Source organism: Bufo gargarizans, chromosome 6, assembly GCF_014858855.1.
Source record: "Bufo gargarizans isolate SCDJY-AF-19 chromosome 6, ASM1485885v1, whole genome shotgun sequence".
NCBI lineage: Eukaryota > Metazoa > Chordata > Amphibia > Anura > Bufonidae > Bufo > Bufo gargarizans.
The window spans coordinates 367,555,716-367,581,178 of NC_058085.1; the positions used below are offsets into that span (position 1 = coordinate 367,555,716).

Genomic DNA, 25,463 nt, shown 5'->3' on the forward strand with positions numbered 1-25,463 from the left:
TCTGCCTGAGAGAGCACAGTTCCCTGACCGTGGTCAGCACCCATGGATCTGAGGTGATGAGACTCCAAGCATGGGAAAAAAGATGGAGTCTGCCCCCTACACAAGGTACCATAGAGTCCCCAATCTGGGGAAGACTTACCCAAGGGTCTGCGATGGCTTGGATTGCCTCTGAAGGAGCGAGATCGCCATTGATTTCCTCTGGTAGAGAAGAAAGGTGACGGGTTGCGCTGGTCCTGGAAGGGAGGTCGTTGCCCACCGGAACCTCTGTTCGCGCCACGGGCCTGAAAGTTTGCACGGCTAGACAGGCGGCCCCTACTACTGCCGGCCCGATGAGAGACCCGTCCCTGGAATACCCTGCGCATAGAGCAGCGGTTCTCAACCTAGGGGTCGCGACCCCTTTGGGGGTCGATCGGCCCTTTCCGGGGGGTCGTCTGAGGCTTCCTATTAGGGCTGCACGATTGTAGCGTTACATTACCCTACTTCGTGAGATTTCCCTACCTCCTGACTTCCCGTCGCACTGCTAATGACGTGAAGAGGCGTTCCTGAGTTTTGAAGATCTGCGCATGCGCAAACCGACAGTTTATGGAAAATCTCAGCAGAGTTCAGCTTCACACCGGGACACTGCGCATGTGCCGGAAGAGCGTGAAAATCGCATAGCATCCGCAAGCAAGTGCGGATGCGATGCGATTTTCACGCGTGGTTGCTAAGGAGACAAGCGATGTGCGACCCGGGACCCCATTTCCTTTATTATTTTCCATTATAACATGGAAGGTCCTTCTATCTTCATTCAGCAGGACCTGCGCTGACGTCACCGGGCTCACCACATGACGTCAGCGAAGGTCCTTTTGCAGGTCCTTCAAGAAGAACAAAGAAGAGGATCCCGGCTGCGCGATCAAGTGGATGAGGAGAGTCATGTTTTTATTATTTTTTAACCCTCAAGTGACATTTCACTTTGCATTCTGTATTAAAGAATGCTATTATTTTCCATTATAACCAGTTATAATGGAAAATAATAAAATCTACAGAACACCGAACCTAAACTCAAACTTCAGTAAAGAAGTCCGGGTACCACATTCAGTTTTTTCTCACGCGCGTGCAAAACGCATTGCAGTCCGACGGAAAAAAATGAACATCGGAACGCAGTCGATGACAAAACTGACTGCAATTGCGTGCCTACTTGCGCAGGTTTCCTGCCATGCACCCTGAACGTATCCGTCCCTCACCCACGACACCCAGTGAAAGAGGCCTAAGTGGTTGCCGAGAACACAGCGTCACAATCATTGCAGACTGGGCCTGGAAAAGAGTCCTGGCCATCTGAGAAGAGTCCTGGCCATCTGAGAAGAGTCCTGGCCATCTGAGAAGAGTCCTGGCCATCTGAGAAGAGTCCTGGCCATCTGAGAAGAGTTCTGGCCATCTGAGAAGAGTCCTGGTTACTCATGAAGTCCTGCTCTCCTGCCCATCTGCTGATGATTGACCGGCTTCTACCTAGTTGTCTCCCTTCCTCTCTAGGAGAGAACTGCCAGTCATCAGCAGATGGTCGGGAGAGCAGGAGATTATAATAACCAGGACTCTTCTCAAGTAGATTTGACTCTTTTCCAGGCCTGGGCTGAAATGATTATAACGCTGGTTCTCAGCAACCACTTACCTTTAGCTCATGAGTGACACACCGCTGACATCAGCATTTCTGTCACTATTTTATGCTGCGCTCAGTGAGGTCGGCATAACGTTGATGACGGGTTCCCTTTAGGCTTTTTTAGATTCAGTGGAACCGTCTGCCTTCTTCTAAAACTCCTACCCGAGCCCAGTACAGCAGCAGCTATGGTACTCGGTGGATCCATAGCGAAGACATTCCTATTATCCATAGTGTCGGTGTGACATGTAGATGCCGTATATACTGACATATGAGTACATGCAGACCCTGTGTCAAGGCCAAGCAGCTGCCCAAGTGCTCACATTTTTTGTGTCTGGGTGCGGCCTTTAATTCAGGAATATTGGACAAAAGACAAATAAAGAAGGGAATCGAAGGGGAGCAGAGAAGGGGACAGAGGAACGAAGGAGAGACATCAGGACAGGCGGAGAGAAGCCGAGATCCGGGAGACAGAGCAGTAAGTGTGGGCTTTACCTACCGGATTGTGACCTGGAGAGGATGAGGATGGGGGTAGATATGTGTGTGGAGGGTTGGAAAGAGGGAAGGAGACAGTAAGGAGGCAGCAGAGAGAGAGAGACGGGAATGGAGCAGCGAGACCGCCAGGGTCACAGACTGTAAAAGAACCCACTGCTTACATAGCAATTCCCGACCAGACCTCTGACCTCTGAGATTGTCTCAACTTCTGTATCCAAAGTTCTACAACTTTCTAATATACATTGTGTTTCATTTTCTCAGTATTTTCAAACTCCCAGCTTGCTGTCAGTGAACTGACCATTCTTGTTTAGACTAGAAAGCTTTACAGACTTCTCATAGCTAGGAAATTGGCACAACTTGTGATCCAGTCTGAACGATGCTTTGTGAGCCCCACAGTCTGATACAACCTGTGCTGATACATTGTAGCAAAGTATCAGGACAAGAGAAAGATTTGTGCTGACCCTGTGCTGACGGGGGCTTGTTAGACTGGATACAGTACGACAAGTTCACAGGACCCGTTTACAGCTTCTTGATATAGAAGAAGAAGTCTCTTGTTCACTGAAAGCAAGCGGAAGTGTTGAATATGCTTAAGAATTGTAATCCAAGTATATTAGAAAACTGCAGAAAATTATTTTCTTTCTTTTTATTTTGGCCAACAGATTGTAAAGCGACATTTTATACTCCAATCTGCCTACCACCATACTTGCTGCTCCCATTTATCACAATGAGCTTTGTCCTTCAACAATAATTGTTAGTGGGTGACTAGAAATTCCATATTCTGTATTTAAAAATACAGTATGGTGCACCCTGGAAACAAACAGCACTATTTGCATAATCTTTTTTGTATGTGTGCACACAATGAATTTGAACTGCCTGGAATATCTCAAGTCCAACCAAGAGAATTTACCATAATAGATAGATTTTATGGAATTTCTATGTACGCAGTGTCAGTCACATTGCCCTTTATTGAGCCACAATGCCCTTTACTGAGCTAAAATGCCCTTTACTGAGCCACAATGCCCCAGTGTCAGCCACAATGCCCTTTACTGAGCCAAAATGCCCCAGTGTCAGCCACAATGCCCTTTACTGAGCCACAATGCCCCAGTGTCAGCCACAATGCCCTTTACTGAGCCAAAATGCCCCAGTGTCAGCCACAATGCCCTTTACTGAGCTAAAATGCCCTTTACTGAGCCACAATGCCCCAGTGTCAGCTACAATGCCCTTTACTGAGCCAAAATGCCCCAGTGTCAGCCACAGTGCCCTTTACTGAGCCACAATGCCCACAGTGTCAGCTACCGTGTCATATATTGAGCCTTAATGCCCCCAGTGTCAGCCACAGTGCCCTTTATTGAACCACAATCTCTCAGTGTCTGCCACAGTGCCCTTTTTTCAACCACAATCTCTGTGTCAGCCACAGTGCCCTTTATTGAGCCACATTGCCCCCAGTGTCAACCACAGTGCCGTTTACTGAACCACAATGCCACAGTGTCAGCCACAGTTCCCTTTATTGAACCACAATGCCACAGTGTCAGCCACAGTTCCCTTTATTGAACCACACTGCCCACAGTGTCAACCACAGTGCCGTTTACTGAACCACAATGCCACAGTGTCAGCCACAGTTCCCTTTATTGAACCACAATGCCACAGTGTCAGCCACAGTTCCCTTTATTGAACCACATTGCCCACAGTGTCAGCCACAGTGCCCTTTATTGAACCACAATGCCACAGTGTCTGCCACAGTTCCCTTTATTGAGTCAGAATGCCCCTAGTGTCAGATTTAGGTACTGCAAATCCTCCGCGTTTTACAGCAACAGCAAAAAGCAGGAGATTATAAGACATCTCTTCCACACGCTGCCCAAAAAATCTGCTGCATAAATTGACCGGCGGTGTGGATGAAGTCCAGGATGTGCTGCGGATATCAACCGCAGATTTCAGCCTTTGAAATCTGCAACAAAATCCATGACAAATCTGCACATGCCTATTTGGGTTTCGGTGCAGACATTCTGCCCCCTTGTGGACGTACCCTGACAATCCCTATACCTGCCGTTAGTGGATGTCTCCTGGCGCCTCTATAAGAGACCAGGAAAGCCTAATATTCCAGGCCTTTTTTCTTAAAGGGGAAATACTGTATTATATGTAGACTTCCAGGCATGACTGCCGCCATCTATTATACATGACTTCTCATGAATAGATACAGTATAAAACAATCCTCAGCTCTCACTTTCTGGCTCCCAGGCAGCTTGGCATGAAGCCCAGGTGCTCTGTAATAAGATGCGGTCTTGTTCATGCATTCTTGATTGTGTTCTCACTGGTTCCACCTCACAAACCAGCATTTCCTGAAAAGCACATGTTAGTAACCAGGTGACATTCTCTACCTAAGGGTCCCCCAATGCTAATAGCTTGTGGGCCACATGAGACTCGGTGAGGGAAATGCCCTGCTGGTTTACCTGGCCGCTATCCAAGTGCGACTAAGAACCTGTTTTCCAAGGGTCCAGGTACCATTTTTCTGCCCTTGTCTAAGGCTGTAGTAGAACCCTTAGTATGATGGCATTGGCTCACAAGGGGCACTTACATACAGTGTATTTGGAAAGTTTTCAGACCCTTTCACTTTCTTCACATTTTCCTCTGTTGCTCCTTGTGCGGAAATAAAATCCCTATAATTCTGAACTCATTCCCTCATAATGAGAAATGGTCTACAGAATTTTAGAAATTTTTGCAAATTTATTAAAAAGGAAAAACTAAAATCTGGCCTGGACATAAATATTCAGCCCCTTTGCTATGAGACTTGACATTTAGCACTGGGGCCTCCCATTTCTCTGGATCATCTTTGAGATGTTCCTACACCTTGATTGGAGTCACCTGTGGTAAATTCAGTTGATTGGACGTGACGTGGAAAGATTCAGCCCTGTCCATATAAGACCTCACAGCTGACAATGCATCAGAGCAAAGACCAAGCCATGAGAAGGAAAGAACTTCAGACCTACACCAATCTGTTGGGTGGCCAGAAAGAACCTTCTCCTCAGTGAAAGACATTAAAGTTTACAATAAAATCATCTAACTCAGACTGAAAAACAAGATTCTCTGGTCTGAAGAAACCAAGATTGAACTTTTTGGCCTCAATTCTAAGTGTTGTGTCTGGAGGAAACCAGGCGCCGCTCATCACCTGCCCAGTTCTATCCCTACAGCGAAGCATGGTGGTGGCAGCGTCATGCTGGGAGGAGAGGGAGACTGGTCAGGGGTAGAGCAAAGTACAGAGATATTCTTAATGAAAACCTGATCCAGAGAGCTTTAGACCTCACAATGGGCCGAAGGTTCACCTTCCAACAAGACAATGATCCTAAGCACACGGCCAGGACAACACAGGAGCGGCTTCCTTGAGGGGCCCCGGCCAGAGCCCTGAACCCAATGGAACATCTCTGGAGACACCTGAAAATGGCTGTCCACTGACGGCCCCCGTCTAACCTGATAGAGCGTGAGAGGATCTGCAGAAAATCCCCAAATCCAGATGTGCAAACCTTTTGGCATCATCTTCAAGAAGACTGGAGGCTGTAATCACTGCCAAAGGGGCTTCAACAATGTCATGAGTAAAGGGTGTGAATACTTATGTCCATGTGACAAATTAGTTTTTCCTTTTTAAATCAATTAATTAACAAATATTTCTAAAATTTTATTTTCAGTTTCTAATTATTAACTGGGTGCAGAATGATGGACAAAATATATTTTTTATTTTAGCACAAAGAGCAAAATGTGAAAAAAAAATGAAAGGTCTGAAGACTTTCTGCATGCACTGTGGCACTGTTAAAGGGGCAGATGACTTTTGGCTATGGAGACAATGTTACTGGCCTGATTATTTGGGCTTTGGAGGCCCCGCCCCTGCATCTAAGCCCCGCCCCTTTACTATCACTTTTGAAAAGTAGAATGCAAAATGGTTTAAATTATGCCGCAAATGTGGCGTTCTCCATAATTTGAGACTTTTTTATGCCACAGAATTGGCCGCTTACTGTATGTGGTGTTTTTTGTGTGTTTTCTGCTTGCCTTTTACTCGTCGTCTCTCCTCCACAGAGATGCCAGGACTGAACAGTTGCTATTGCTGCTTGTTGCTTCTTGCAGTTTTGGCTGTCGGTGAGTATTACGATTATTATCACTGCAGACTTCAGCACACTGGATACCGAGGTATTGTGTACCTCATGCCTCAGTGAGGTCATTTTTATTGTATGACAAAATTATGGTTTTGCCTCTTTATGTCCCGCAGTGCTACCAGCTCTGGGGAATGTGGTCGTCCGGAGAAATTCTGGTGAGTTTGATGTCTGCCGTGAATTTTTAGACGTCTCTTTGCTTCATCCATCCCGCAGTAGGTGCGATGACCTTGTCAAGTTTCTGGGGACTTTTTTTTAATGCACATTTAAGATACCCAGAGGCGAAACTTTAAGCCTCCTCTATACCATTGTGGACCTCAGAGGTCAAAACTTTTAAGCTTAATCTATTGCAAGATGCCTGCTGAGACTTGAGACTGCGCTCTTTCATGCCTTCCCTGTCTTAAAGGAGGGTTTCCAAGTGCTTAGCTTAGAGACAGAACATTTCACTGCTCCCCTGATTATACTCCCTTTGCCAACTTTTACACATAGTGCAGCAGCCACCACTAGAGGGAGCTCACTGCAGAGGGATTATTACAGCCACTATATTATTTAATAATAAATTCAGATGTACAGAGCCCCCCCCTAGTGTCATCCTGCTGCTACCCTCCCATACTGTGCCCGCTCTGCTCCCCAATGCCCCCCAAATACTATACTTCATAAAAATCTGCTACATACAGATAGTAATCCCCATATTAATATTCCTCCCAAACTTCCAACCAGTAGTAATTCTCTCCCAGAGTGCCCTCAGTAGTTATAGTGCCCCAGTAGTGATGATGCCCTGCAAGAGTGCCCCTGTTAGTAGAGGTCTTCCATATTATGCTCAATATTAGTAATGCTGCCCTTTATAGTGCCCCCAGTAGTTATTCTGCCCTTTATAGTGCCCTTAGTAGCTAAGCTGCCCTTTATAGTGCCCCCAGTAGCCATGCTGCCCTTTATTGTTCCCCCAGTAGTTATGCTGCCCTTTATAGTGTCCCCAGTAGTTATGCTGCCCTTTATAGTGTCCCCAGTAGTTATGCTGCCCTTTATAGTGTCCCCAGTAGTTATGCTGCCCTTTATAGTGCCCTTAGTAGCTAAGCTGCCCTTTATAGTGCCCCCAGTAGCCATGCTGCCCTTTATTGTTCCCCCAGTAGTTATGCTGCCCTTTATAGTGTCCCCAGTAGTTATGCTGCCCTTTATAGTGCCCCCATTAGTTATGCTGCCCTTTATAGTGCCCCCAGTAGTTATGCTGCCCTTTATAGTGTCCCCAGTAGTTATGCTGCCCTTTATAGTGTCCCCAGTAGTTATGCTGCCCTTTATAGTGTCCCCAGTAGTTATGCTGCCCTTTATAGTACCCTTAGTAGCTATGCTGCCTTTTATAGTGCCCTTAGTAGCTATGCTGCCCTTTATAGTGCCCCCAGTAGCTATACTGCCTTTTATAAGTGCCCCCAGTAGCTATGCTGCTCTTTATTGTGCCCCCAGTAGTTATGCTGCCCTTTATAGTGCCCCCAGTAGTTATGCTGCCCTTTATATTGCCCTCAGTAGTTATACTGCCTCTAATAATGCCCCCATTAGTTATACTACCCTGTATTTTTTGGCCTAGCAAAGCCCCTGAGTTTCAGATATATGACCAACATTTACTCGTACACATGTTTGCATAAGTGCATCTCAACCACTTTGCTAGCCATAGTCAGTGCCCCTATAACATTGACAGCTACAGTCTTTGCTCACAAGCATTGTCAGCTAAAACCAATACCCCCATAACATTACCGACCACAGCATTGCCAGCATAGTCTCATAACACTGATCACCATAGAGAGTGCCCTCAAATCGCTGCGAGCCATACTGAATGCTCCATACCATTACCTGCCATTGTCCATGTCCCATTATATTGCCTTCCGTAGCTGGTGCTTCAGTAAAATTGTCAGTCCCATTCAGTTCCCCCATAACATTGACAGGCCCCTTTGATGACCTTATACCTGACCCTGCATAAAGCCAGTCCTCAACTGTTCAGGTGCCTTGGTCAATAGCCACCACAGCATCTGAAAGGTTAGACAGGGTGTTGAGAGGTAGTCATGGCAGATGGGGACGTGTTGAAGGCCCTCCGAGAGGCCTGATATCATGCTAGGACTTCTAACCGACGTATCGCAGTGTGCAGCGACCTGTTACTGCTAAAGGGTTAATGCTCAGGTTCACTATTTTAAAACTGTTATGCTAACATAGATTTATGCACTGTGAGACCCAGAAAGGCTGTGAACGGGAGGAAATAGTTGAACTGGCAGTTCTTAGTGTAGTTGACAGGTACGGGCTTGCCCTGCACCCCTGGTTGATAGTCTGGTAAGTGAGCAGGCTAAGGTGAAGAGCAGTTTTGTTGGAATCTGCCATAAAGGCCCTGAATGACCTCTTCTCCAAGGACATTTCACCCCTGAGAGAGAAAACATCCAAGATAAAGCATCTCTACAAAGGAACAGAAGCTTTGAATTTATACAGATGGTTGAGGACCATAAAGGCCATGCATGGACTAGACAGTAAAGGTAACACACGTTTATGGTTTTGGACTTTACTGCCCCTGCTTTGGGTTTATTGCTTCTTGTGCCCTCCACGCTTCTGAGACGGACTGAATATCTGCTAGGAATTGCAGAAAGTTGACTGAGAGTTTGCATACCAGTGGCCATTTAGGCAGATGCATGGAACACCTAGAGAGAGACTTACAGGGGAACATCATACTGCCTCCTGCTAATATTTATTTTGTGCACTTATATAGCGCTACTATATTCCGCAGAGCTTTACAGACATTAGCATACAACTGTCCCCAGTAGAGCTCACAATCTAAATCTTTATCAGTATGTCTTTGGTGTGGGAGGGAGAACCCGGAGGAAACCCACGAAAACATGGGGAGAACATACAAACTCCAGACAGATGTTGTCCTTGGTCGGATTTGAACCTAGGATAACAGCACTTCAAAGCACCAGTGCTAGCCTACTGATCTTATTTGTACTGCAACCCTCATCATCTATTCAATAAAGAGAGATTTTATTTGTACTAACCCAGCGAGTCTGGTCATTGCCTCCACCATCCTCCAGCCTGCCCTCCTGCCTTGCACCCCAATACCCACCAAACACCAAGGGTACCCCAAAGCCCTGGGTGTACCCCGAGGGGAAGAAGGGTTGTGGTCCTCCCATCACTGCACGGCCCAGAGCCTGTGTGTGGAGTGCCATCGTGAGTACTACTACTCCCATCCTCACCACCACAACCACCCCTCTCTCACCTCCCCTGCATCCTCGCTGCAAGTGTATTGTGCAAGCAATTAAGTAATTGCAAGTTCAAGGCACCTACGGAGACTAACAAAAAATAAAAAACATTAAAAATAAAATTATGTCAATAATAATAATAATGTAAATCATGTTACAGTTTCTCATTGCGTTATATGGAACATTAAATAATGGTGCCGCTGAAAAACACTGTTTGCCCTAGAAAAAAAAGGCTCAAACGGCTCTGTGAATGGAAAATTTTAAAAAGAGTTCTGGCTCTCGGAAGGCGGGGGAGGAAAAACAAAGACATGCTGACATCTGGTGGACAATTTTAAAATTGCATTTCATAGTTAATATCCAGCGAATTTTGTACGATGGAGATTAGAACTCATTTGTTAACCCCTTGTATGCAGCAATCCCTTTGCAACTAGGGACAATGCAATCCTTGTGTGATCTGACGTACCTTGCATAGGCTGGGGTTACAGGGCGACGTAAATTGCTGCAAAGTGTCCAAAGTTGTGGATGACCTTGTCCCAGTCCAAAACGAGAAATGGAATTGGCTCCAGAGGAGGGAAATGTCATCATTAGCGCACACTCTACTGAGAGGGTAGGAGAACTTGATCCATAATATATGTGCAGCTAGCCGCAGGAGAAGCACGCGGCAGAGAGGATGGGAGTGGTGGTTGTGGCCCTGAGAGGGGTGCTGCAACTCACAGTTCACAGCGGCAGTTTTCCCTCCGGTACTCCCTGGGGCCATGCATTGAATGGAGGGCACACCCTTTCTTCCCTTGGGGCACACCCCTTTCTTCCCTTGGGGGCACACCCTTTCTTCCCTTGGGGGCACACCCTTTCTTCCCTTGGGGCACACCCTGCTATTGGGGCTCTTGACAGTGAACAGTTTGACTGGGTGCAAGGCAGGAGTGCGGTTGGAGAGGGTCAGCCGCTGTACGTGGAGTCAATAACCAGGTCCCAGGTTGCAATAAATAAAGTCTTTCATTACCGACTTGAAGATGCGAGTAGTAGTGCACAATGCAGACTTCTCCCAATAACAGTCTATAGGCAGCAACAATGATGGTAGTTGTAGTTAGGGCTGAAGCAATTACTCGATTGAATCGAGTAATTCGACACCCCAAAAATCCTCAATGCAAATTATTTGCACAGAGGATTCGTTTGTGTCATGTGAACAGGGAGCGTGAGTGAAGCGCTTGTTATTACTCGCCGCTCCGTGGTCACCCGCCGGCCCGAACCGCACCTTCCTCCAGACACATCGTCAGGATATAGTGCACATAAGCGCGCAATATGACCCGACATTGTGTGACCTCAGGTCCCAGTGCAGCGCGCAGAGAAGAGGATGAGCTGTGGAGCAGCGCCCATACAGGAGAGGTATTTTATTTGACTGGCGCTGGGGAAATGGCTAGGAGGGGGAGATGGTGGCACTGGGGGGCAAGCTGATGGCACTGGGGGGCAAGCTGGTGGCACTGGGGGGGCAAGCTGGTGGCACTGGGGGGGCAAGTTGATGGCACTAGGGGGGAGTCTGAGGGCATGGGGGGAAGCTGATGGCCCGGGGGGGGGGGCAGATGATGGCACTGGAGGGGGCAGCTGATGGCACTGAGGGGGCAGCTGATGGCACTGGAGGGGGCAGCTGATGGCACTGAGGGGGCAGCTGATGGCACTGGAGGGGGCAGCTGATGGCACTGAGGGGGCAGCTGATGGCACTGGAGGGGGCACAGCTGATGGCACTGGAGAGCAAGCTGATGGCACTGGGGGGAACCTGGTGGCACTGGAGGACAGGTGATGGCATTGAGGGGGCAGCTGATGGCACTGGGGGGGCAGCTGGTGGCACTAGGGGGCAAGCTGATGGCACTGGGGGAACCTGGTGGCACTGGAGGACAGCTGATGGCACTGGGGGGGCAGCTGATGGCATTGGGGGGGGGCAGCCGGTGGCACTGGGGGACAGCTGATGGCACTGGAGGGGAGTCTGAGGGCATGGGGGGAAGCTGAGGGCAGGGGGGGGGGGCTGATGAGTTTTTATAAAGAAAAATTTTATTTTATCTATTTTTATGTTATTAGAGTACTCAATTACAAAAATAGTCGCTGGCTGCAGCCCTCGTTGTAGTTCTCCCTGTCTCTTCCTCTAAGGATGCTTTGTAGTCTCTCATCAGAACTGCAGTTAGATCCTTGTTAACTCTTTGTGCAGTTCCCAGGCAGAGGGGACAGACTTTACATACGGATAGCCGGTCTCTCTCAAAGTGTGGTAGGTGCCAAAGCAATATACCTTTCCACAGCAGTAAAGTCTCTTAAGCCATAAACGTGCGAATACCTTGCAAGGCCTGTACCTTTTTATCTCCTGCTCTGAGGGGTACTGTGGTGAGGAAGTTGCATCTTTTGCAGCTGCAGTTCCAGAGATGAAGGTTCTCTGAACTTGGGCCTAGATAACAGGAGCTTTCACACACACACACTGGTCTTCTCCTTTGCTCAGCTCAAACTAGCAGCCTCACTAACTAACCAGGGGTGGACCCGGTCAACCACCCTAGCAACCTAAAGAGTCTGCATATTTTATTTACTTTTTTTAAAACTGTTTGGTTACCTATACTTTGTCATTAAGTACATAAGACACAATAAATCACAACATTTCACTTTTAACTCAATAACATCTGTTAGCAGCAATTAACCCTTTGCAGTAGTCCTTCTAGGGTGCTGCATATGACACTGTGACGGCGTCGCTCACATAATCCTGGAGCTGTCCCTTGTGCTGCACAGTATGTTGGCAAGAGGAAATCACTTACATATGTTAAACTACAAAAAGTTACCACCAGGGGGCAGTAAGTGTAGCCAGCACAATCCCTGGCAGCGCCAGCTCAGCAGAATGTAATGACGCCTTCCTGTTAGCGATCCGTCGCTTCATTCTGGAGAAAATGTACTTTGAATCCATATGCAAATGAGCAGTTAAGTGCACCGAGGGCGGGGAGGAGCACAGAGCAGCTGTGGGACTGTAGGCTGACGTTGTAGTCTGGTCTCCTGGTCACCTTCTCAGTGTATAAGCCTGCAGAATTAAACATGCACGTTCCGTACGCTCTCCTCTTCCCTAGAGACAATCACACTGTGTGCGGATGGGGTCTCGTAGTTTTGTGGTGATGTCATTGAGAACGGGGGGCTAACAGGGCAGTGGTTTTGCTATTACAGTGCCTACAAAAATAGCTGACACACTGGACATCTTTTCACTAGGATTATGACTGCATCTGTCAGCAGGATCAACCTTTTTAAAATAAGCATGCTGCCTGGTAGGGTTGATCCTGCTCATTAAAAGGATACTGTCTTGTGAAAACCGGTTGCGTTCTTTATGCACTTGAGAGCTGAGGACCTGAAGTGCACCGAAGGGCTAGGCTACTCCCCTTGGTGCACTGAAGCAGCTGTTTCTCAGAAACGATTTTCACATGACAAGTATCATTTTCGTAAGCAGGATCAGCACTACGCCTCATTAAGTAGGGTTGCTCCTGCTGAGAGGTGCTCTTTAAAGGAACACTTTAAAAGAACAATTTCCACCATGCTATGCCTAGAGTGATGACCCCTGCGCCATAGGCTGCCCCTCGGGGGGATATTTGCTCCACAGACTACCTCTTGTGTTGCTGGATATTTCTCCATTCCTTTAGTATATTTGGCATGTTAAAGGAGTTGTCCATCTTTTATTAAGTGATGGTCTATCCTCAGGATAGGCCGTCACTAGCTGATCAGCGGGGGTCCGACACCTCACATCTCTGTCGATCCGCTCCAGCCCTGGATCGCGTGCGCTGAGCTGGGCACTGCAGCGCTGCTCCCTTTGACCTCAATGGGATGTTTTGTAGAGATAATATCTACCCAGGAACCTGCACTGCCAGTTATTTCAGACTATTCTCTGGAAAATTTTGACATGCTGTTTTTTTCCACAAATACCCCTGTGTGGTCTAGTGATAGAATAGCCCCATATTGGGCCGGGGTGAAATGTACAACGCCAAAAGATCGGTAGATTAAGTTATATGTGTGTGTGCTGTAACCAGTGGCTGAAGCTAGTTCTTGTGTATCATGAGGAAGATACTGTCCTGATTTGTACATGCCATCCTGCAACTTGCACAAAATATCAGGGTGCTGTACTGATTTGCGCACACCATCCTGCAAGCTTAACTAGATATCAGGGTGCTGTACTGATTTGTGCACACCATCCTGCAAGCTTTACTAGATATCAGGGTGCTGTACTGATTTGTGCACACCATCCTGCAAGCTTTACTAGATATCAGGGTGCTGTACTGATTTGTGCACACCATCCTGCAAGCTTTACTAGATATCAGGGTGCTGTACTGATTTGTGCACACCATCCTGCAAGCTTTACTAGATATCAGGGTGCTGTACTGATTTGTGCACACCATCCTGCAAGCTTAACTAGATATCAGGGTGCTGTACTGATTTGCGCACACCATCCTGCAAGCTTTACTAGATATCGGGATTCTGTACTCATTTGTACACACTGTCCTGCAACTTTAACTAATTGTTAGGATGCTGTACTGATTTGCGCATTTCTTCCTGCAACTTTGACTAAATACCAGAAAGCTGTATTGATTTGTACTGAACATGCCATCCTATAATGTTTACTAAATATCAGGAGTCTGCACTGATTTGCATATGCATCCTGCAATTTTCTTACTGCAACTCCAAAATCAAAAAAGTTAGGACGCTGCGTAAAATGTAAATAAATGTACAAACCGGATTCCCAAAAAGTTGAGACACTAAACAAATTGTGAATAAAAACTGAATGCAATGATGTGGAGATGGCAAATGTCAATATTTTATTTGTAACAGAACGTAGATGACAGATCAAACGTTTAATCCGAGTAAATGTATCATTTTAAAGGAAAAATACGTTGATTCAAATTTTCACGGTGTCAACAAATCCCCAAAAAGTTGGGACAAGTAGCAATAAGAGGCTGGGAAAAGTAAATTTGAGCATAACGAAGAGCTGGAAGACCAATTAACACTAATTAGGTCAATTGGCAACATGATTGGGTATAAAAAGAGCTTCTCAGAGCGGCAGTGTCTCTCAGAAGCCAAGATGGGTAGAGGGTCACCAATTCCCACAATGTTGCGCAGAAAGATAGTGGAGCAATATCAGAAAGGTGTTACCCAGCGAAACATTGCAAAGACTTTGCATCTATCATCATCAACTGTGCATAACATCATCCGAAGACTCAGAGAATCTGGAACAATCTCTGTGCGTGAGGGTCAAGGCCGTAAAACCATACTGGATGCCCGTGATCTCCGGGCCCTTAAACGACACTGCCCCACAAACAGGAATGCTACTGTAAAGGAAATCACAGAATGGGCTCAGGAATACTTCCAGAAACCATTGTCAGTGAACACAATCCACCGTGCCATCCGCCGTTGCCAGCTGAAACTCTACAGTGCAAAGAAGAAGCCATTTCTAAGCAAGATCCACAAGCTCAGGCGTTTTCACTGGGCCAGGGATCATTTACAATGGAGTGTGGCAAAATGGAAGACTGTTCTGTGGTCAGACGAGTCACGATTCGAAGTTATTTTTGGAAATCTGGGACGCCATGTCATCCGGACCAAAGAGGACAAGGACAACCCAAGTTGTTATCAACGCTCAGTTCAGAAGCCTGCATCTCTGATGGTATGGGGTTGCATGAGTGCGTGTGGCATGGGCAGCTTGCATGTCTGGAAAGGCACCATCAATGCAGAAAAATATATTCAGGTTCTAGAACAACATCTGCTCCCATCCAGACGTCATCTCTTTCAGGGAAGACCCTGCATTTTTCAACAAGATAATGCCAGACCACATTCTGCATCAATCACAACATCATGGCTGCGTAGGAGAAGGATCCGGGTACTGAAATGGCCAGTCTGCAGTCCAGATCTTTCACCTATAGAGAACATTTGGCGCATCATAAAGAGGAAGGTGCAACAAAGAAGGCCCAAGACGATTGAACAGTTAGAGGCCTGTATTAGACAAGAATGGGAGAGCATTCCTATTTCTAAACCTGAGAAACTGGTCTCCTCGGTCCCCAGACGTCTGTTGAGTGTTGTAAGAAGAAGGGGAGATGCCACACAGTGGTGAAAATGGCCTTGTCCCAACTTTTTGGGGATTTGTTGACACCATGAAATTCTGATTCAACATATTTTTCCCTTAAAATGGTACATTTTCTCAGTTTAAACTTTTGTTCCGTGATTTATGTTCTATTCTGAATAAAATATTAGAAGTTGGCACCTCCACATCATTGCATTCAGTATTTATTCACGATTTGTATAGTGTCCCAACTTTTTTGGAATCCGGTTTGTAAATAAAAACAATGCAATGATTTTCATATCTCATAGGCCCGTATTTTATTCACAGTAGAACACAGAACACATTTCAGATGTTGAAAGTGAGACATTTTACCAGCTTTTACTCATTTAAAACCTGATGACAGGAACGCATCTTTAAAAAGTTGTCACTGGAGCAACAAAAGGCTGGGAAAGTAAGTGGTACTAATAACAAACAGTTGGAGGAGCAATTTGCTACTAAGTCACACGACTGAGTAAAAAAGAGCATTTTAGAGAGGTAAAGTCTTTCAGAAGCAAAGATGGGCAGAGGTTCACAAATCTGCAAAAAAAAACTGCATCTAATTTTTTTTCCTGAATGACTTTGAATATCCCACCATCTACAATGCATAACATATTTTTCTCTCCATAAGACGCAACCGGACCATAAGACACACCTAGAATATAGTGGAGGAACCGATCAGACCCCAATCAGGCCCCCAAGATCCATTAGACCTCAGGTTAGACCTCCATCAGACCTCTGTATCAGACCCTTATTTCTTCTCAGACCTCAGATGAGACCCCTATTCCTCCTCAGATCAAACCCCCAAGTTCCATCAGACCTCATATCAGAACCTCAAGCTCCGTCAGACCTCAGATCAGACCCCTAAGCTAAATCAGACCTCACATCAGACCCCCAAGCTCCATCAGACCTCACATCAGACCCCCAAGCTCCATCAGACCTCAGATCAGACCACCATCATATCTCCAACCTCCATTAGAACTCTGCATTAGACCCCCATTCCTCTTAAGACCTCAGATCAGACCCCCAAGCTTCATCAGACAAAAATAAATAAATTAAGAAAACTTAACTCTCCTGCTCCAGATGGCATTGACACCCACAGCTCCCTGGTCTTCTGCCTACCTATCGCTGCTTTATGACCTGATTAGTGTGCACTATATCCTGACACAGTGCAGCGTGGAGCCTGGAAAAGGACCAGGAGCGCTTAGCACAGCCAGTGCTAGCAGCGCTACACTCACCGCTCCCCGTGCCTCCTGCATACTGATGACAGCTTCCATAATGGAGGCACTCATTAGTATTCGCTTTTAAGACGCACTGCCATTTCCAACCCAATTCCAACAAGAAAAAAGGGCATCTTATGGAGGGAAAAATACGGTATATCATCAAAAGATTCAAAGAATCTGGAGAAATCCATGTGCACAAGGGACAAGGCGAAGGTCAATATTGGATACTCATGATCTATGGGTCCTCAAGCGGCACATGATCCTGTTACTGGAAATCACTGCATGAGCTCAGGAACACTCCAGAAATAATTGTCTGTGAACACAGTCCGCCATGCAATCCACAAATGCAAGCTAAAGCTGTAACATGCAAAGAAAAAGCCATTATGTCAACACGATCCAGAAACGCTGCCGTCTTCTCTGGGCCAAAAGTCATTTGGAATGTGAGACAAAATGGAAAACTGTTCTGTGGTCAATTGAATCAAAATGTAAAATTCTGTTCTGAAACCATGGACTTTGTGTCCTGCGGACTCAAGAGGAGAAGGACCATCCAGCTACTTATCAACGCACAGTTCAAAACGCTGCATCTCTGATGGGTTGCATTATTGCCTATGGCATGGGTAGCTCACACATCAAGGCACTATCAATGCTGAACAGTATCGAGAAGATTTAGAACGACCTATGCTGCCACCCGGACAACGTCTCTTTCAGGGAAGGCCTTGTATATTTCAATAAGGAATGCTAAATCGCATACTGCGTTCATCATCGCAGCAGTATGGCTTCTCAGAAGAAGAGTCTGGATACTGAACTGGCCGCCTGCACTCCAGACCTTTCACCGAAAGAAAACATTTGATACATCATGAAACAAAAAATCAGGTAAAGAAGATCCAGGACTGAAGAGCCGCTAGAACCCTGCATCAGACAAGAACGGGACAAGATCCCTCTACCAAAACTCCAGGAATTGGTCTCCTCACTTCCCAGACATTTACAGACTACACAATGGTAGCCATGGCATTGTCCCAACTTCTTCGAGATGCATTGCTGCCATGAGTTCTACATGAGTTTATATTTTTTTTTTTCATGAGATGGTAAAACGTCTCACGTTGAGCATCTGATATGTCTTCTGTGATCTATTGTGAATAACATATGGGTCCACGAGATCTGCATATCATTGCACACTGTCTTCTTTTCATTTGTTTAAATTTTACCCAACTTTTGGAATTGGGATTGTACATAATCAGCATACTATGCCACGCTCAGTTATTAATTATTGTTTTTTATACAGATGATACAGCCACTACATCTCCAGATGCAGGTAAGTGTCGGTAATCTGTATGAGGTAATACATTTAGAACTTGGCCCTGAGGGCAGATGCTCCACCTGCCTCCTTGATTTTCTGATAATCCCATTCTCACAATTGTTAAGTCATAATAAGAGTGTGAGTCTATTGTGCAGTTTTTGAGATATCTCACCATGCTCCCATATCTTCCACCGGTAGTGCCGCTAGAGGGCGCTATAGGACACCAGTCTCTTGGACTCTGCCACTAACTGCAAGTTCCTGCATGATTTTCTGCTTATGTTCTCCATGAACTGCATATAAGGGTCCATTCACACGTCCGTAGAATCTGTCCGCACCCGTTCCGCAATTATCCGGACCTATTCATTCTCTATGGGGCAGGAATGGATGCAGACAGCACAAAGTGTGCTGTCCGCGTCCGCATTTCCGGAGCTCGCCCCCGATCTTTTGGTCCGCGGCTCCAGAAAAAAAAAGAAAAGAGGCCTATTCTTGTCCGCAATTGCAGACAAGAATAGGCAGTTCTATGGGGGTTGCCGGCCGGGTGTATTGCTGACATGTGTAAGGCATAAGGCATCTCAACCAGCCAGTACACTGTCTATACTGACGAGGAGCAAGAATCCCAAAACAGCTGAACACAGATGGGTTTCTCTTCCTTTTGCAGGAGCCTCTGGTTTGGCTGATATCCCAAGTCATGTTTCAGGTTTCCTTAATGAGTCAGACATTAACTAAGGTCTTGTCCACATCTTCGTCAAGGAGATCCGTCAGTACGTTCCTGCACAGAGCAGCATGCCGTATCTCGCAGGATCCGGCATTGCAGGATTCTCTACTTTACCGTTGGATCCCCATTGACTGTAATGAGGTCCAGTGGTGGTCCGCCCGTCTTCTAGCATAAATAGCGGGTTTCAGCCGGACAAGAACGGTTGCATGCAATGGTTTTGTGTCCGGCGGACAGCCGCCATTAGTCCCGGATCAGGCAGCCGGATCTCCTTGACATAGATGTGAACAAGGCCTTACAGAGTAGCTTCCCATAGGTGGCACTAGAGAGACAGTTTTCTTCTTTCTGGAGGAGATCTTATTTGCATATTTATTTCCCTACATAACATGAGCGCCTGCAATCCTCAGCGTTTCCAAATCAAACATAGTCGTTCCTATGATAAATCCAGCCACCCGCTCCACCTTCTCTCACTGACCTCATGCACCATGCAGAGAGAGTAAGGCCTCATGCACACGGCCATTGTTTTGGTTCAAAACTGCGAATCGGATGCGGACCCATTCACTTCAATGGGGCCGCAAAAGATGCGGACAGCACTCAGTGTCCACATCCGTTTCTCCGTTCCGTGGTCCGCAAAAAAAATATAACCTGTCCTATTCTTGTCTGCGTTTTGCGGACAAGAATAGGCAGTTATATTAATGGCTGTCCTTTTTGCTGATCAGCAATTTGCGGACCGCAAAACACACAACGGTCGTGTGCATGAGGCCTAATGCTGCCCTATGCTCTCAGTATTCTCCATAACTAGTAATGTCTCCACTAGGAATATCTTTTGGATCCAGGAAGCTCATGACTTATGGATGAATCTAAAACAAAACACTAGTTGTGTATATATTATATAGGTTTGTACGGCTAAGATCGAGTGTAGTATCCGTTCTTATCAGTTCTGGAGGTACCCTCGGCCAGGCTTCCAGGATGTAGGGCAGAGAACCACATGGTCATCCCTAGGGTGTACGGCTTGGGCCATTGGTGCCCTATGCTAGGTGACCAGGGGCTCTGCTGGATCTAAGCCAGGGGCTGAGAGGTTTGAAAGCCCGAGGTGCAGAAGTGCCCCAGGAGTGGTCACCCTGAGGTGCCTGAACTTACTGTGGGTGAGACCCCACTGAGAGATGGCACATTTGCCCGCACATCACTTTCTCACATTTTGAGCGCACACACCTATATTCTTTGCCCGGCTGTCAGGCCTGGCGTAAGGAGGAGGACTTTTTATCGTTCCGGCTGGATGTCCGGGCTGATTTACAGCACTCATCCACTATTTATTTAAAGGGACACTGACAGGGCCAATAAGCATATTGAGGTCTATATATGTCACTACAGGTCTTATAATGGGTATTACAATCATATAAGTATCCCCCCTGTCCACATTATACAAACAGTAAACTTTAAGTTTTATAACCTGCTCCAAGGTCTGCAATCTGCCCAATGGGCGGCGTTTCACCTCTCTTGCGCCCAGCCAGCCTCCCCCAACTGGCGATTTGAAGCGCCGCCCAGCTCATGAATATTCAGTTTGCTGGGCGGCTTCTGCGGTCCCCGCTCTGAAGCGCTTCGCTTAACAGTGCCCTGCGCATGCGCCGGATCTTGTGAAGTCGGGGACAGTAAGCGCCGCCCAGCGAAGTGAATATTGATGAGCTGGGCGGCGCTTACTGTACCGGACTTCACAAGATCCGGGCGCATGCGCCGGGCACTGTTAAGCGAAGCGCTTCAGAGCGGGGACCGCAGAAGCCGCCCAGCAAACTGAATATTCATGAGCTGGGCGGCGCTTCAAATCGGCAGTTGGGGGAGGCTGGCTGGGCGCAAGAGAGGTGAAACGCCGCCCCTTGGGCAGATTGCAGACCTTGGAGCAGGTTATAAAACTTAAAGTTTACTGTTTGTATAATGTGGACAGGGGGGATACTTATATGATTGTAATACCCTGTATAAGACCTGTAGTGACATATATAGACCTCAATATGCTTATTGGCCCTGTCAGTGTCCCTTTAAGCTTTTGTTCACTGTGTGTTCTCTTTCCATGTTTGTTTGTCACTAGGATTTCTTGGGTTGTGGCGCCCTCACAGGTACCCTCTAGAGATCTAGGGGGGGGGGGTGGGGTTTGGCCATCCCGGTTCCGCACCCCACTGCAAAACCCCTTGGGCTCTCACTGTGCCTAGTAGTTGAAGCTCCGTGCCGACACCTTGGGTGGCAGCCTAGTTGGAAGCCGGAGACCAGACTTGGCGTACCCTCGGCTTCGGCTGCGGGTTGCCTGTTTTGTCTCGGTCCCTTGCAGGAGCCTTCTGGCCCGGAGGGACTGGGAAAGGTTTATGGGGGGCCCCTTCTCCTTTGGGAGAGGGCCTGCGATGGACCGTAACCTAGTGCACGATTTTGTTGCACGGGTGTAGAAAGCACGCTCCTCGGGCTTTAAAAAAAATATAAAAAACTAGGTTTGTATATATGATTTTTTTATATCTATAATATGCATTGTATGTGTATGCGCTGCTTTATCTACCACCATGGAAGCAAGTGTTCCTTTAGTCCAGGGATGCCCAACGTGTGGCCCTCCAGCTCTTGCAAAACTACGACTCCCAGCATGCCTGGACAGCCTACAGCTATGAGGGCATGTTGGGAGTCGTAGTTTTATAACAGCTGGAGGGCCGCTGGTTGAGCATCCCTGCTTTAGTCTATTGGCCAGCCCGGCGTAGACGCTGGGTTGTTTTTGCACCCTCTGACAACTTTTACTGCTTTGCCAATAACTTTATAGGATCTTAGTGTGGAATTGCTGAGACAAAATGGAGGGAGTAATATGAAATGTGTCACGGTAACGTAAACTTTGTCTGTTACAGATGATGCTGGGGTTAAAGTTACTCCAACCCCTGGAGGTGAGTACCGATTGTGTATAAAGGGACACACGACTCACTTAACTATATATAGAAGAGTGACCCCTAGTGTTTTCTAGATATAACACAGGCTAAAATACGACTGATAATGTGCCTCAAAATTAAAGGGGCAATCCAACTCAAACTAGCATTTCTAACCTTGCAACATTTGATCCCCAGGGTCTCACACAATAATCAAGACCCCCTTTAATACGGGGAACTTATAGGATGCTCACTGTATTGCACTCCCATGGTTACAAATAAGATAAGATAATCCTTCATTAGTCCCACCAGGGGGGGGGGGGGGGGAATTCACAGAAATAATCATTTAGCAGATATTGACGGATCTTAGCGTCAATGAGGTTAATCTTTAACCTGAGGTTTACCCTCCAAATAACATAAGTTACAGCGGGCATAAAGGGTTAAGGAGCCAATCGGATTTACAGCCCATCCATGTAATTTATCACAGTATCAGGGCTCATGCACGCGGCCATTGCTTGGCCGTTCCGTGCATTGGGGACCGCAATTTGCGTTCCCCCCCAATGCATGGGCAACATCCGTGCAGCTGCCGCGATAGATCCAGAGCCATTCAACTTGAATGGGTCCGTGATCCGTCCGCACATGTTCTATTTTTTTGCGGTGCGGAGGCATGGAGAGAGACAGCTTCCGCGGGGTTCCGTGCCTCAGTTCCGGATTGTGGATGTGGCGAGCACATGGGCGGTGCCCGCATATTGCGGGCCACAATGCAGGGACGGATGGGCAACGCTCGTGTGCATGAGGCCTTGTACAGAGACACAGAATAATGGATCCACCAACAGCAGTTTCATGACGATTTCCAGGTTACAGTGGTGAATTTTTGCATTGAAAAAGAAATAATAAAATAATAAAAATGAATGAATATACATTATAAAAATGCTCAATCTTATTCTAAAAGTCGGCGCTGGTTCATTTCTAATCCATCTGAATGGTGCTGGAGCTCCCAACGCTTTCTGATACAGAGTTCTTCTTCTTCTCACACGGCCACCACTAGGAGTAGATTACTGGCAGACACATTTATTGAGTTCAGTGGAAGATGTATACATTCGTGTGCAGTGAGCTCCCCCTAGTGGTCACCTCAGGAACATAGAAATGTAGTATTTAGCTACAAGTCTGTGCAGGGGTTTTGAAGCTCTGCATCAGAACAAGGGAGCTCTGATATAATAACCAGCTCCGAATTATTCAAAGTTGGAGTCACATTTTAATTCTCATTGTTTGTAATGCTTTCTCTCTCCCTCTCAGACTGTAAGGAGGTAAAGTATCCCTGTACCCGCGTGTATTCGGTACAGAAGCCGGTCAAGCAGTGTATCAGCTACCTGTGCGTCACCAGGTATTGCCACGTCAGTAACGGAAGTCCTAATCTCGGTCCCATCTAGTTGCCAGCATCTGCCTGCCGTAGTCCGCACAGACCACCTTGACATGACTTGGTTTATCTAGTTATTAAGAATCCAATGTTTCCTTTCACAATGAATGTCAATCAACTTTGTTGCGATCGGATCATTAGTCACGTGACACAACCTCTATAGCAAAGAATAGGAAGGAGGAGTTCCAGCACTTGTCTGTAGTTTCGTTGCGATATCTTTATTTTCCAAAAACAGCTTCACAAATAAGGACCGGTTCACCACACTCCTGCTCAGTTGACGCGTTTCGAACTTAGACGTTCTTAGCAACGCTTTGGGTCACACATTATGTTTAACCAAGTGTTAGGGCTGCACAATGAGTAGTGCAGGACTCAAACCTCCGCTATATGTGTGACTCTGCAGCACATCGCACATCAGACACAACACTGACGGTGACGCCATTTCCTGTGTGACTGAAGTTGCATGAAAGTTCAGTGGACCAACTTAAAGGGGTTGTCTCACCTCGGATATTGGTGGCATATCACTAGGATATGCCACCGATGTCAGATATCAAGATCCCGCCTTGGGGACCCGCATCTATCTCTAGAATGGAGCGCCTAAAGTTACGGAGAGCACACTGCGCGTGTGTGACCGCCCTCCATTAATTTCTACGGGAGCGCCAAAAATAGCCGAATGATGCCCTCAATAAATGGAGCGTGCACTGTGCATGGGCAGCCACCGCTCCATTCACTTCTATGGAAATAGCCGATGGAAATGAATGGAGGGCAGCCGCGCATGCGCAGTGTGCTCTCGTTCTCTTTGGGAGCTTTGTTCTAGAGATAGGTGTGGTTCCCAGAGGTGGGACCCGCACCTAGCTGACATTGGTGGCATATCCTAGCAAGGTGAACCAAACCCTTCAAATTCAATAGGTGATGAAACCAAGAGTCACACTACCAAAGTCATCATCAGTTCTTAAAGCTACAGTAAGCTTCTTGATGGACCTGTGATAGGGTGCTCATAGACAGCTAGGGTCCAATATTACACCACCAAGTTCCTCCAGTTTTATACAGCATCTGTCCTCATGGATTCATGTGAAGTCTTTGAGATATTCTCAAAAATTCTCAGACATTGAGACATTCTCCTTCACATGGTGGCACATGCAGTGGCCACCATCTCAAGGGACCACCATGTGCCATGTGCTTGGACCTGTACAGACACCCCTTGCCCCATTCTTTCCAACAAGTTTCCCATGCTTCCCTTTGCCATTAACCATTGCATTCCTTCTTGCAGCGTCCGCCGCGTTTACATGGTGAATAAGGAAATCTGCACAAAGATCGTGTGCAAGGAAGACGAGATCATCCAAGGTAGGTCCTGGTGCTTGGAGAATTAAGGGCCAGCAGAGTTCTATCTATTTCGGCCAACTGTCTCATTGTGGTGTCTCTGCTCTCTTACAAACAGATGAAAAATGCCGCCAGCTTGCCGGGCTCCCCCCACGGCGCCAGCCAGAACCTCAAGAACCTGAGGAGGGAGAAACTGATGGGAACTAACCACAAAAAAACCACCATATATCAACCCCCAGTATTATAGACTCCAGTAGTGGGGTGGTCTTCTGAACACTGAATCTAGAGCAATACTGTCATGTGCACCCCCTTGTTACTTTCCCTGACTCCCATTACCCATTCAGTCTCCATGCAGACCCCATTTATGGATGGTGCGGTGCAAAAACATAGGTGTTGGTCATAGCCCCCTCTGACTTCTGGGAGTTGGAATCTCATTGGTTACTATGAGCAAAACCTTCACTTTAATTACACTTTTTTTCAAGAATGAGCCCAAAAATGGGGGTGGGGGTCATTGCACAAGAGGACACTTTTTCAGAAGGGGAGCAGTATTATAGTAGTCATATTTGTGTCTATAAGGGGAGCAGTATTATAGTAGTCATATTTGTGTCTATAAGGGGAGCAGTATTATAGTAGTCATATTTGTGTCTATAAGGGGAGCAGTATTATAGTAGTCCGATCCTTATACCTAGGTGCAGTATGAGAAGTAACAACCCTTCCCCTGCTCCCGGGCAGTAGATGATACAATGCTCATTACTCAGCACAGGAGAATACTACGATCTGTGCTCCACGAGAGGGTCAGTGGGGGAGCTTTACTTGACCATTCATCTGTAGGGACTGGAGGTGCTTTTTAGGTACTTACCTCAGCTGGTAGGAGACTGGGCTGTGCACCAGTGACAGGGGGTGGATATTAGGGAGTAGTCTACAGGGATAACTCAGTTGCACTATGTAATACACGACATTTCCTCGCCATATATCTGTGCCTCTGTATCCCTATCCATGTAATGATGTGACAATTACAGTATAAAGACATTTACCGATG

The 25,463-nt window shown here is 46.8% G+C and overlaps 1 protein-coding gene across 1 annotated transcript; it reads left to right on the top strand.

Annotated features, from left to right (window-relative positions):
• The first annotated feature begins 1,966 nt into the window (after nucleotides 1–1,966).
• On the top strand, nucleotides 1,967–25,463 carry MFAP5 (microfibril associated protein 5). The gene is made up of 8 exons (XM_044297502.1): nucleotides 1,967–2,105; nucleotides 6,185–6,244; nucleotides 6,375–6,416; nucleotides 18,079–18,108; nucleotides 21,676–21,711; nucleotides 22,987–23,074; nucleotides 24,375–24,448; nucleotides 24,543–25,463. Exons 2-8 carry the CDS (start codon nucleotides 6,187–6,189, stop codon nucleotides 24,629–24,631), a joined length of 417 nt encoding a protein of 138 aa, XP_044153437.1. The 5' UTR covers nucleotides 1,967–2,105; nucleotides 6,185–6,186; the 3' UTR covers nucleotides 24,632–25,463.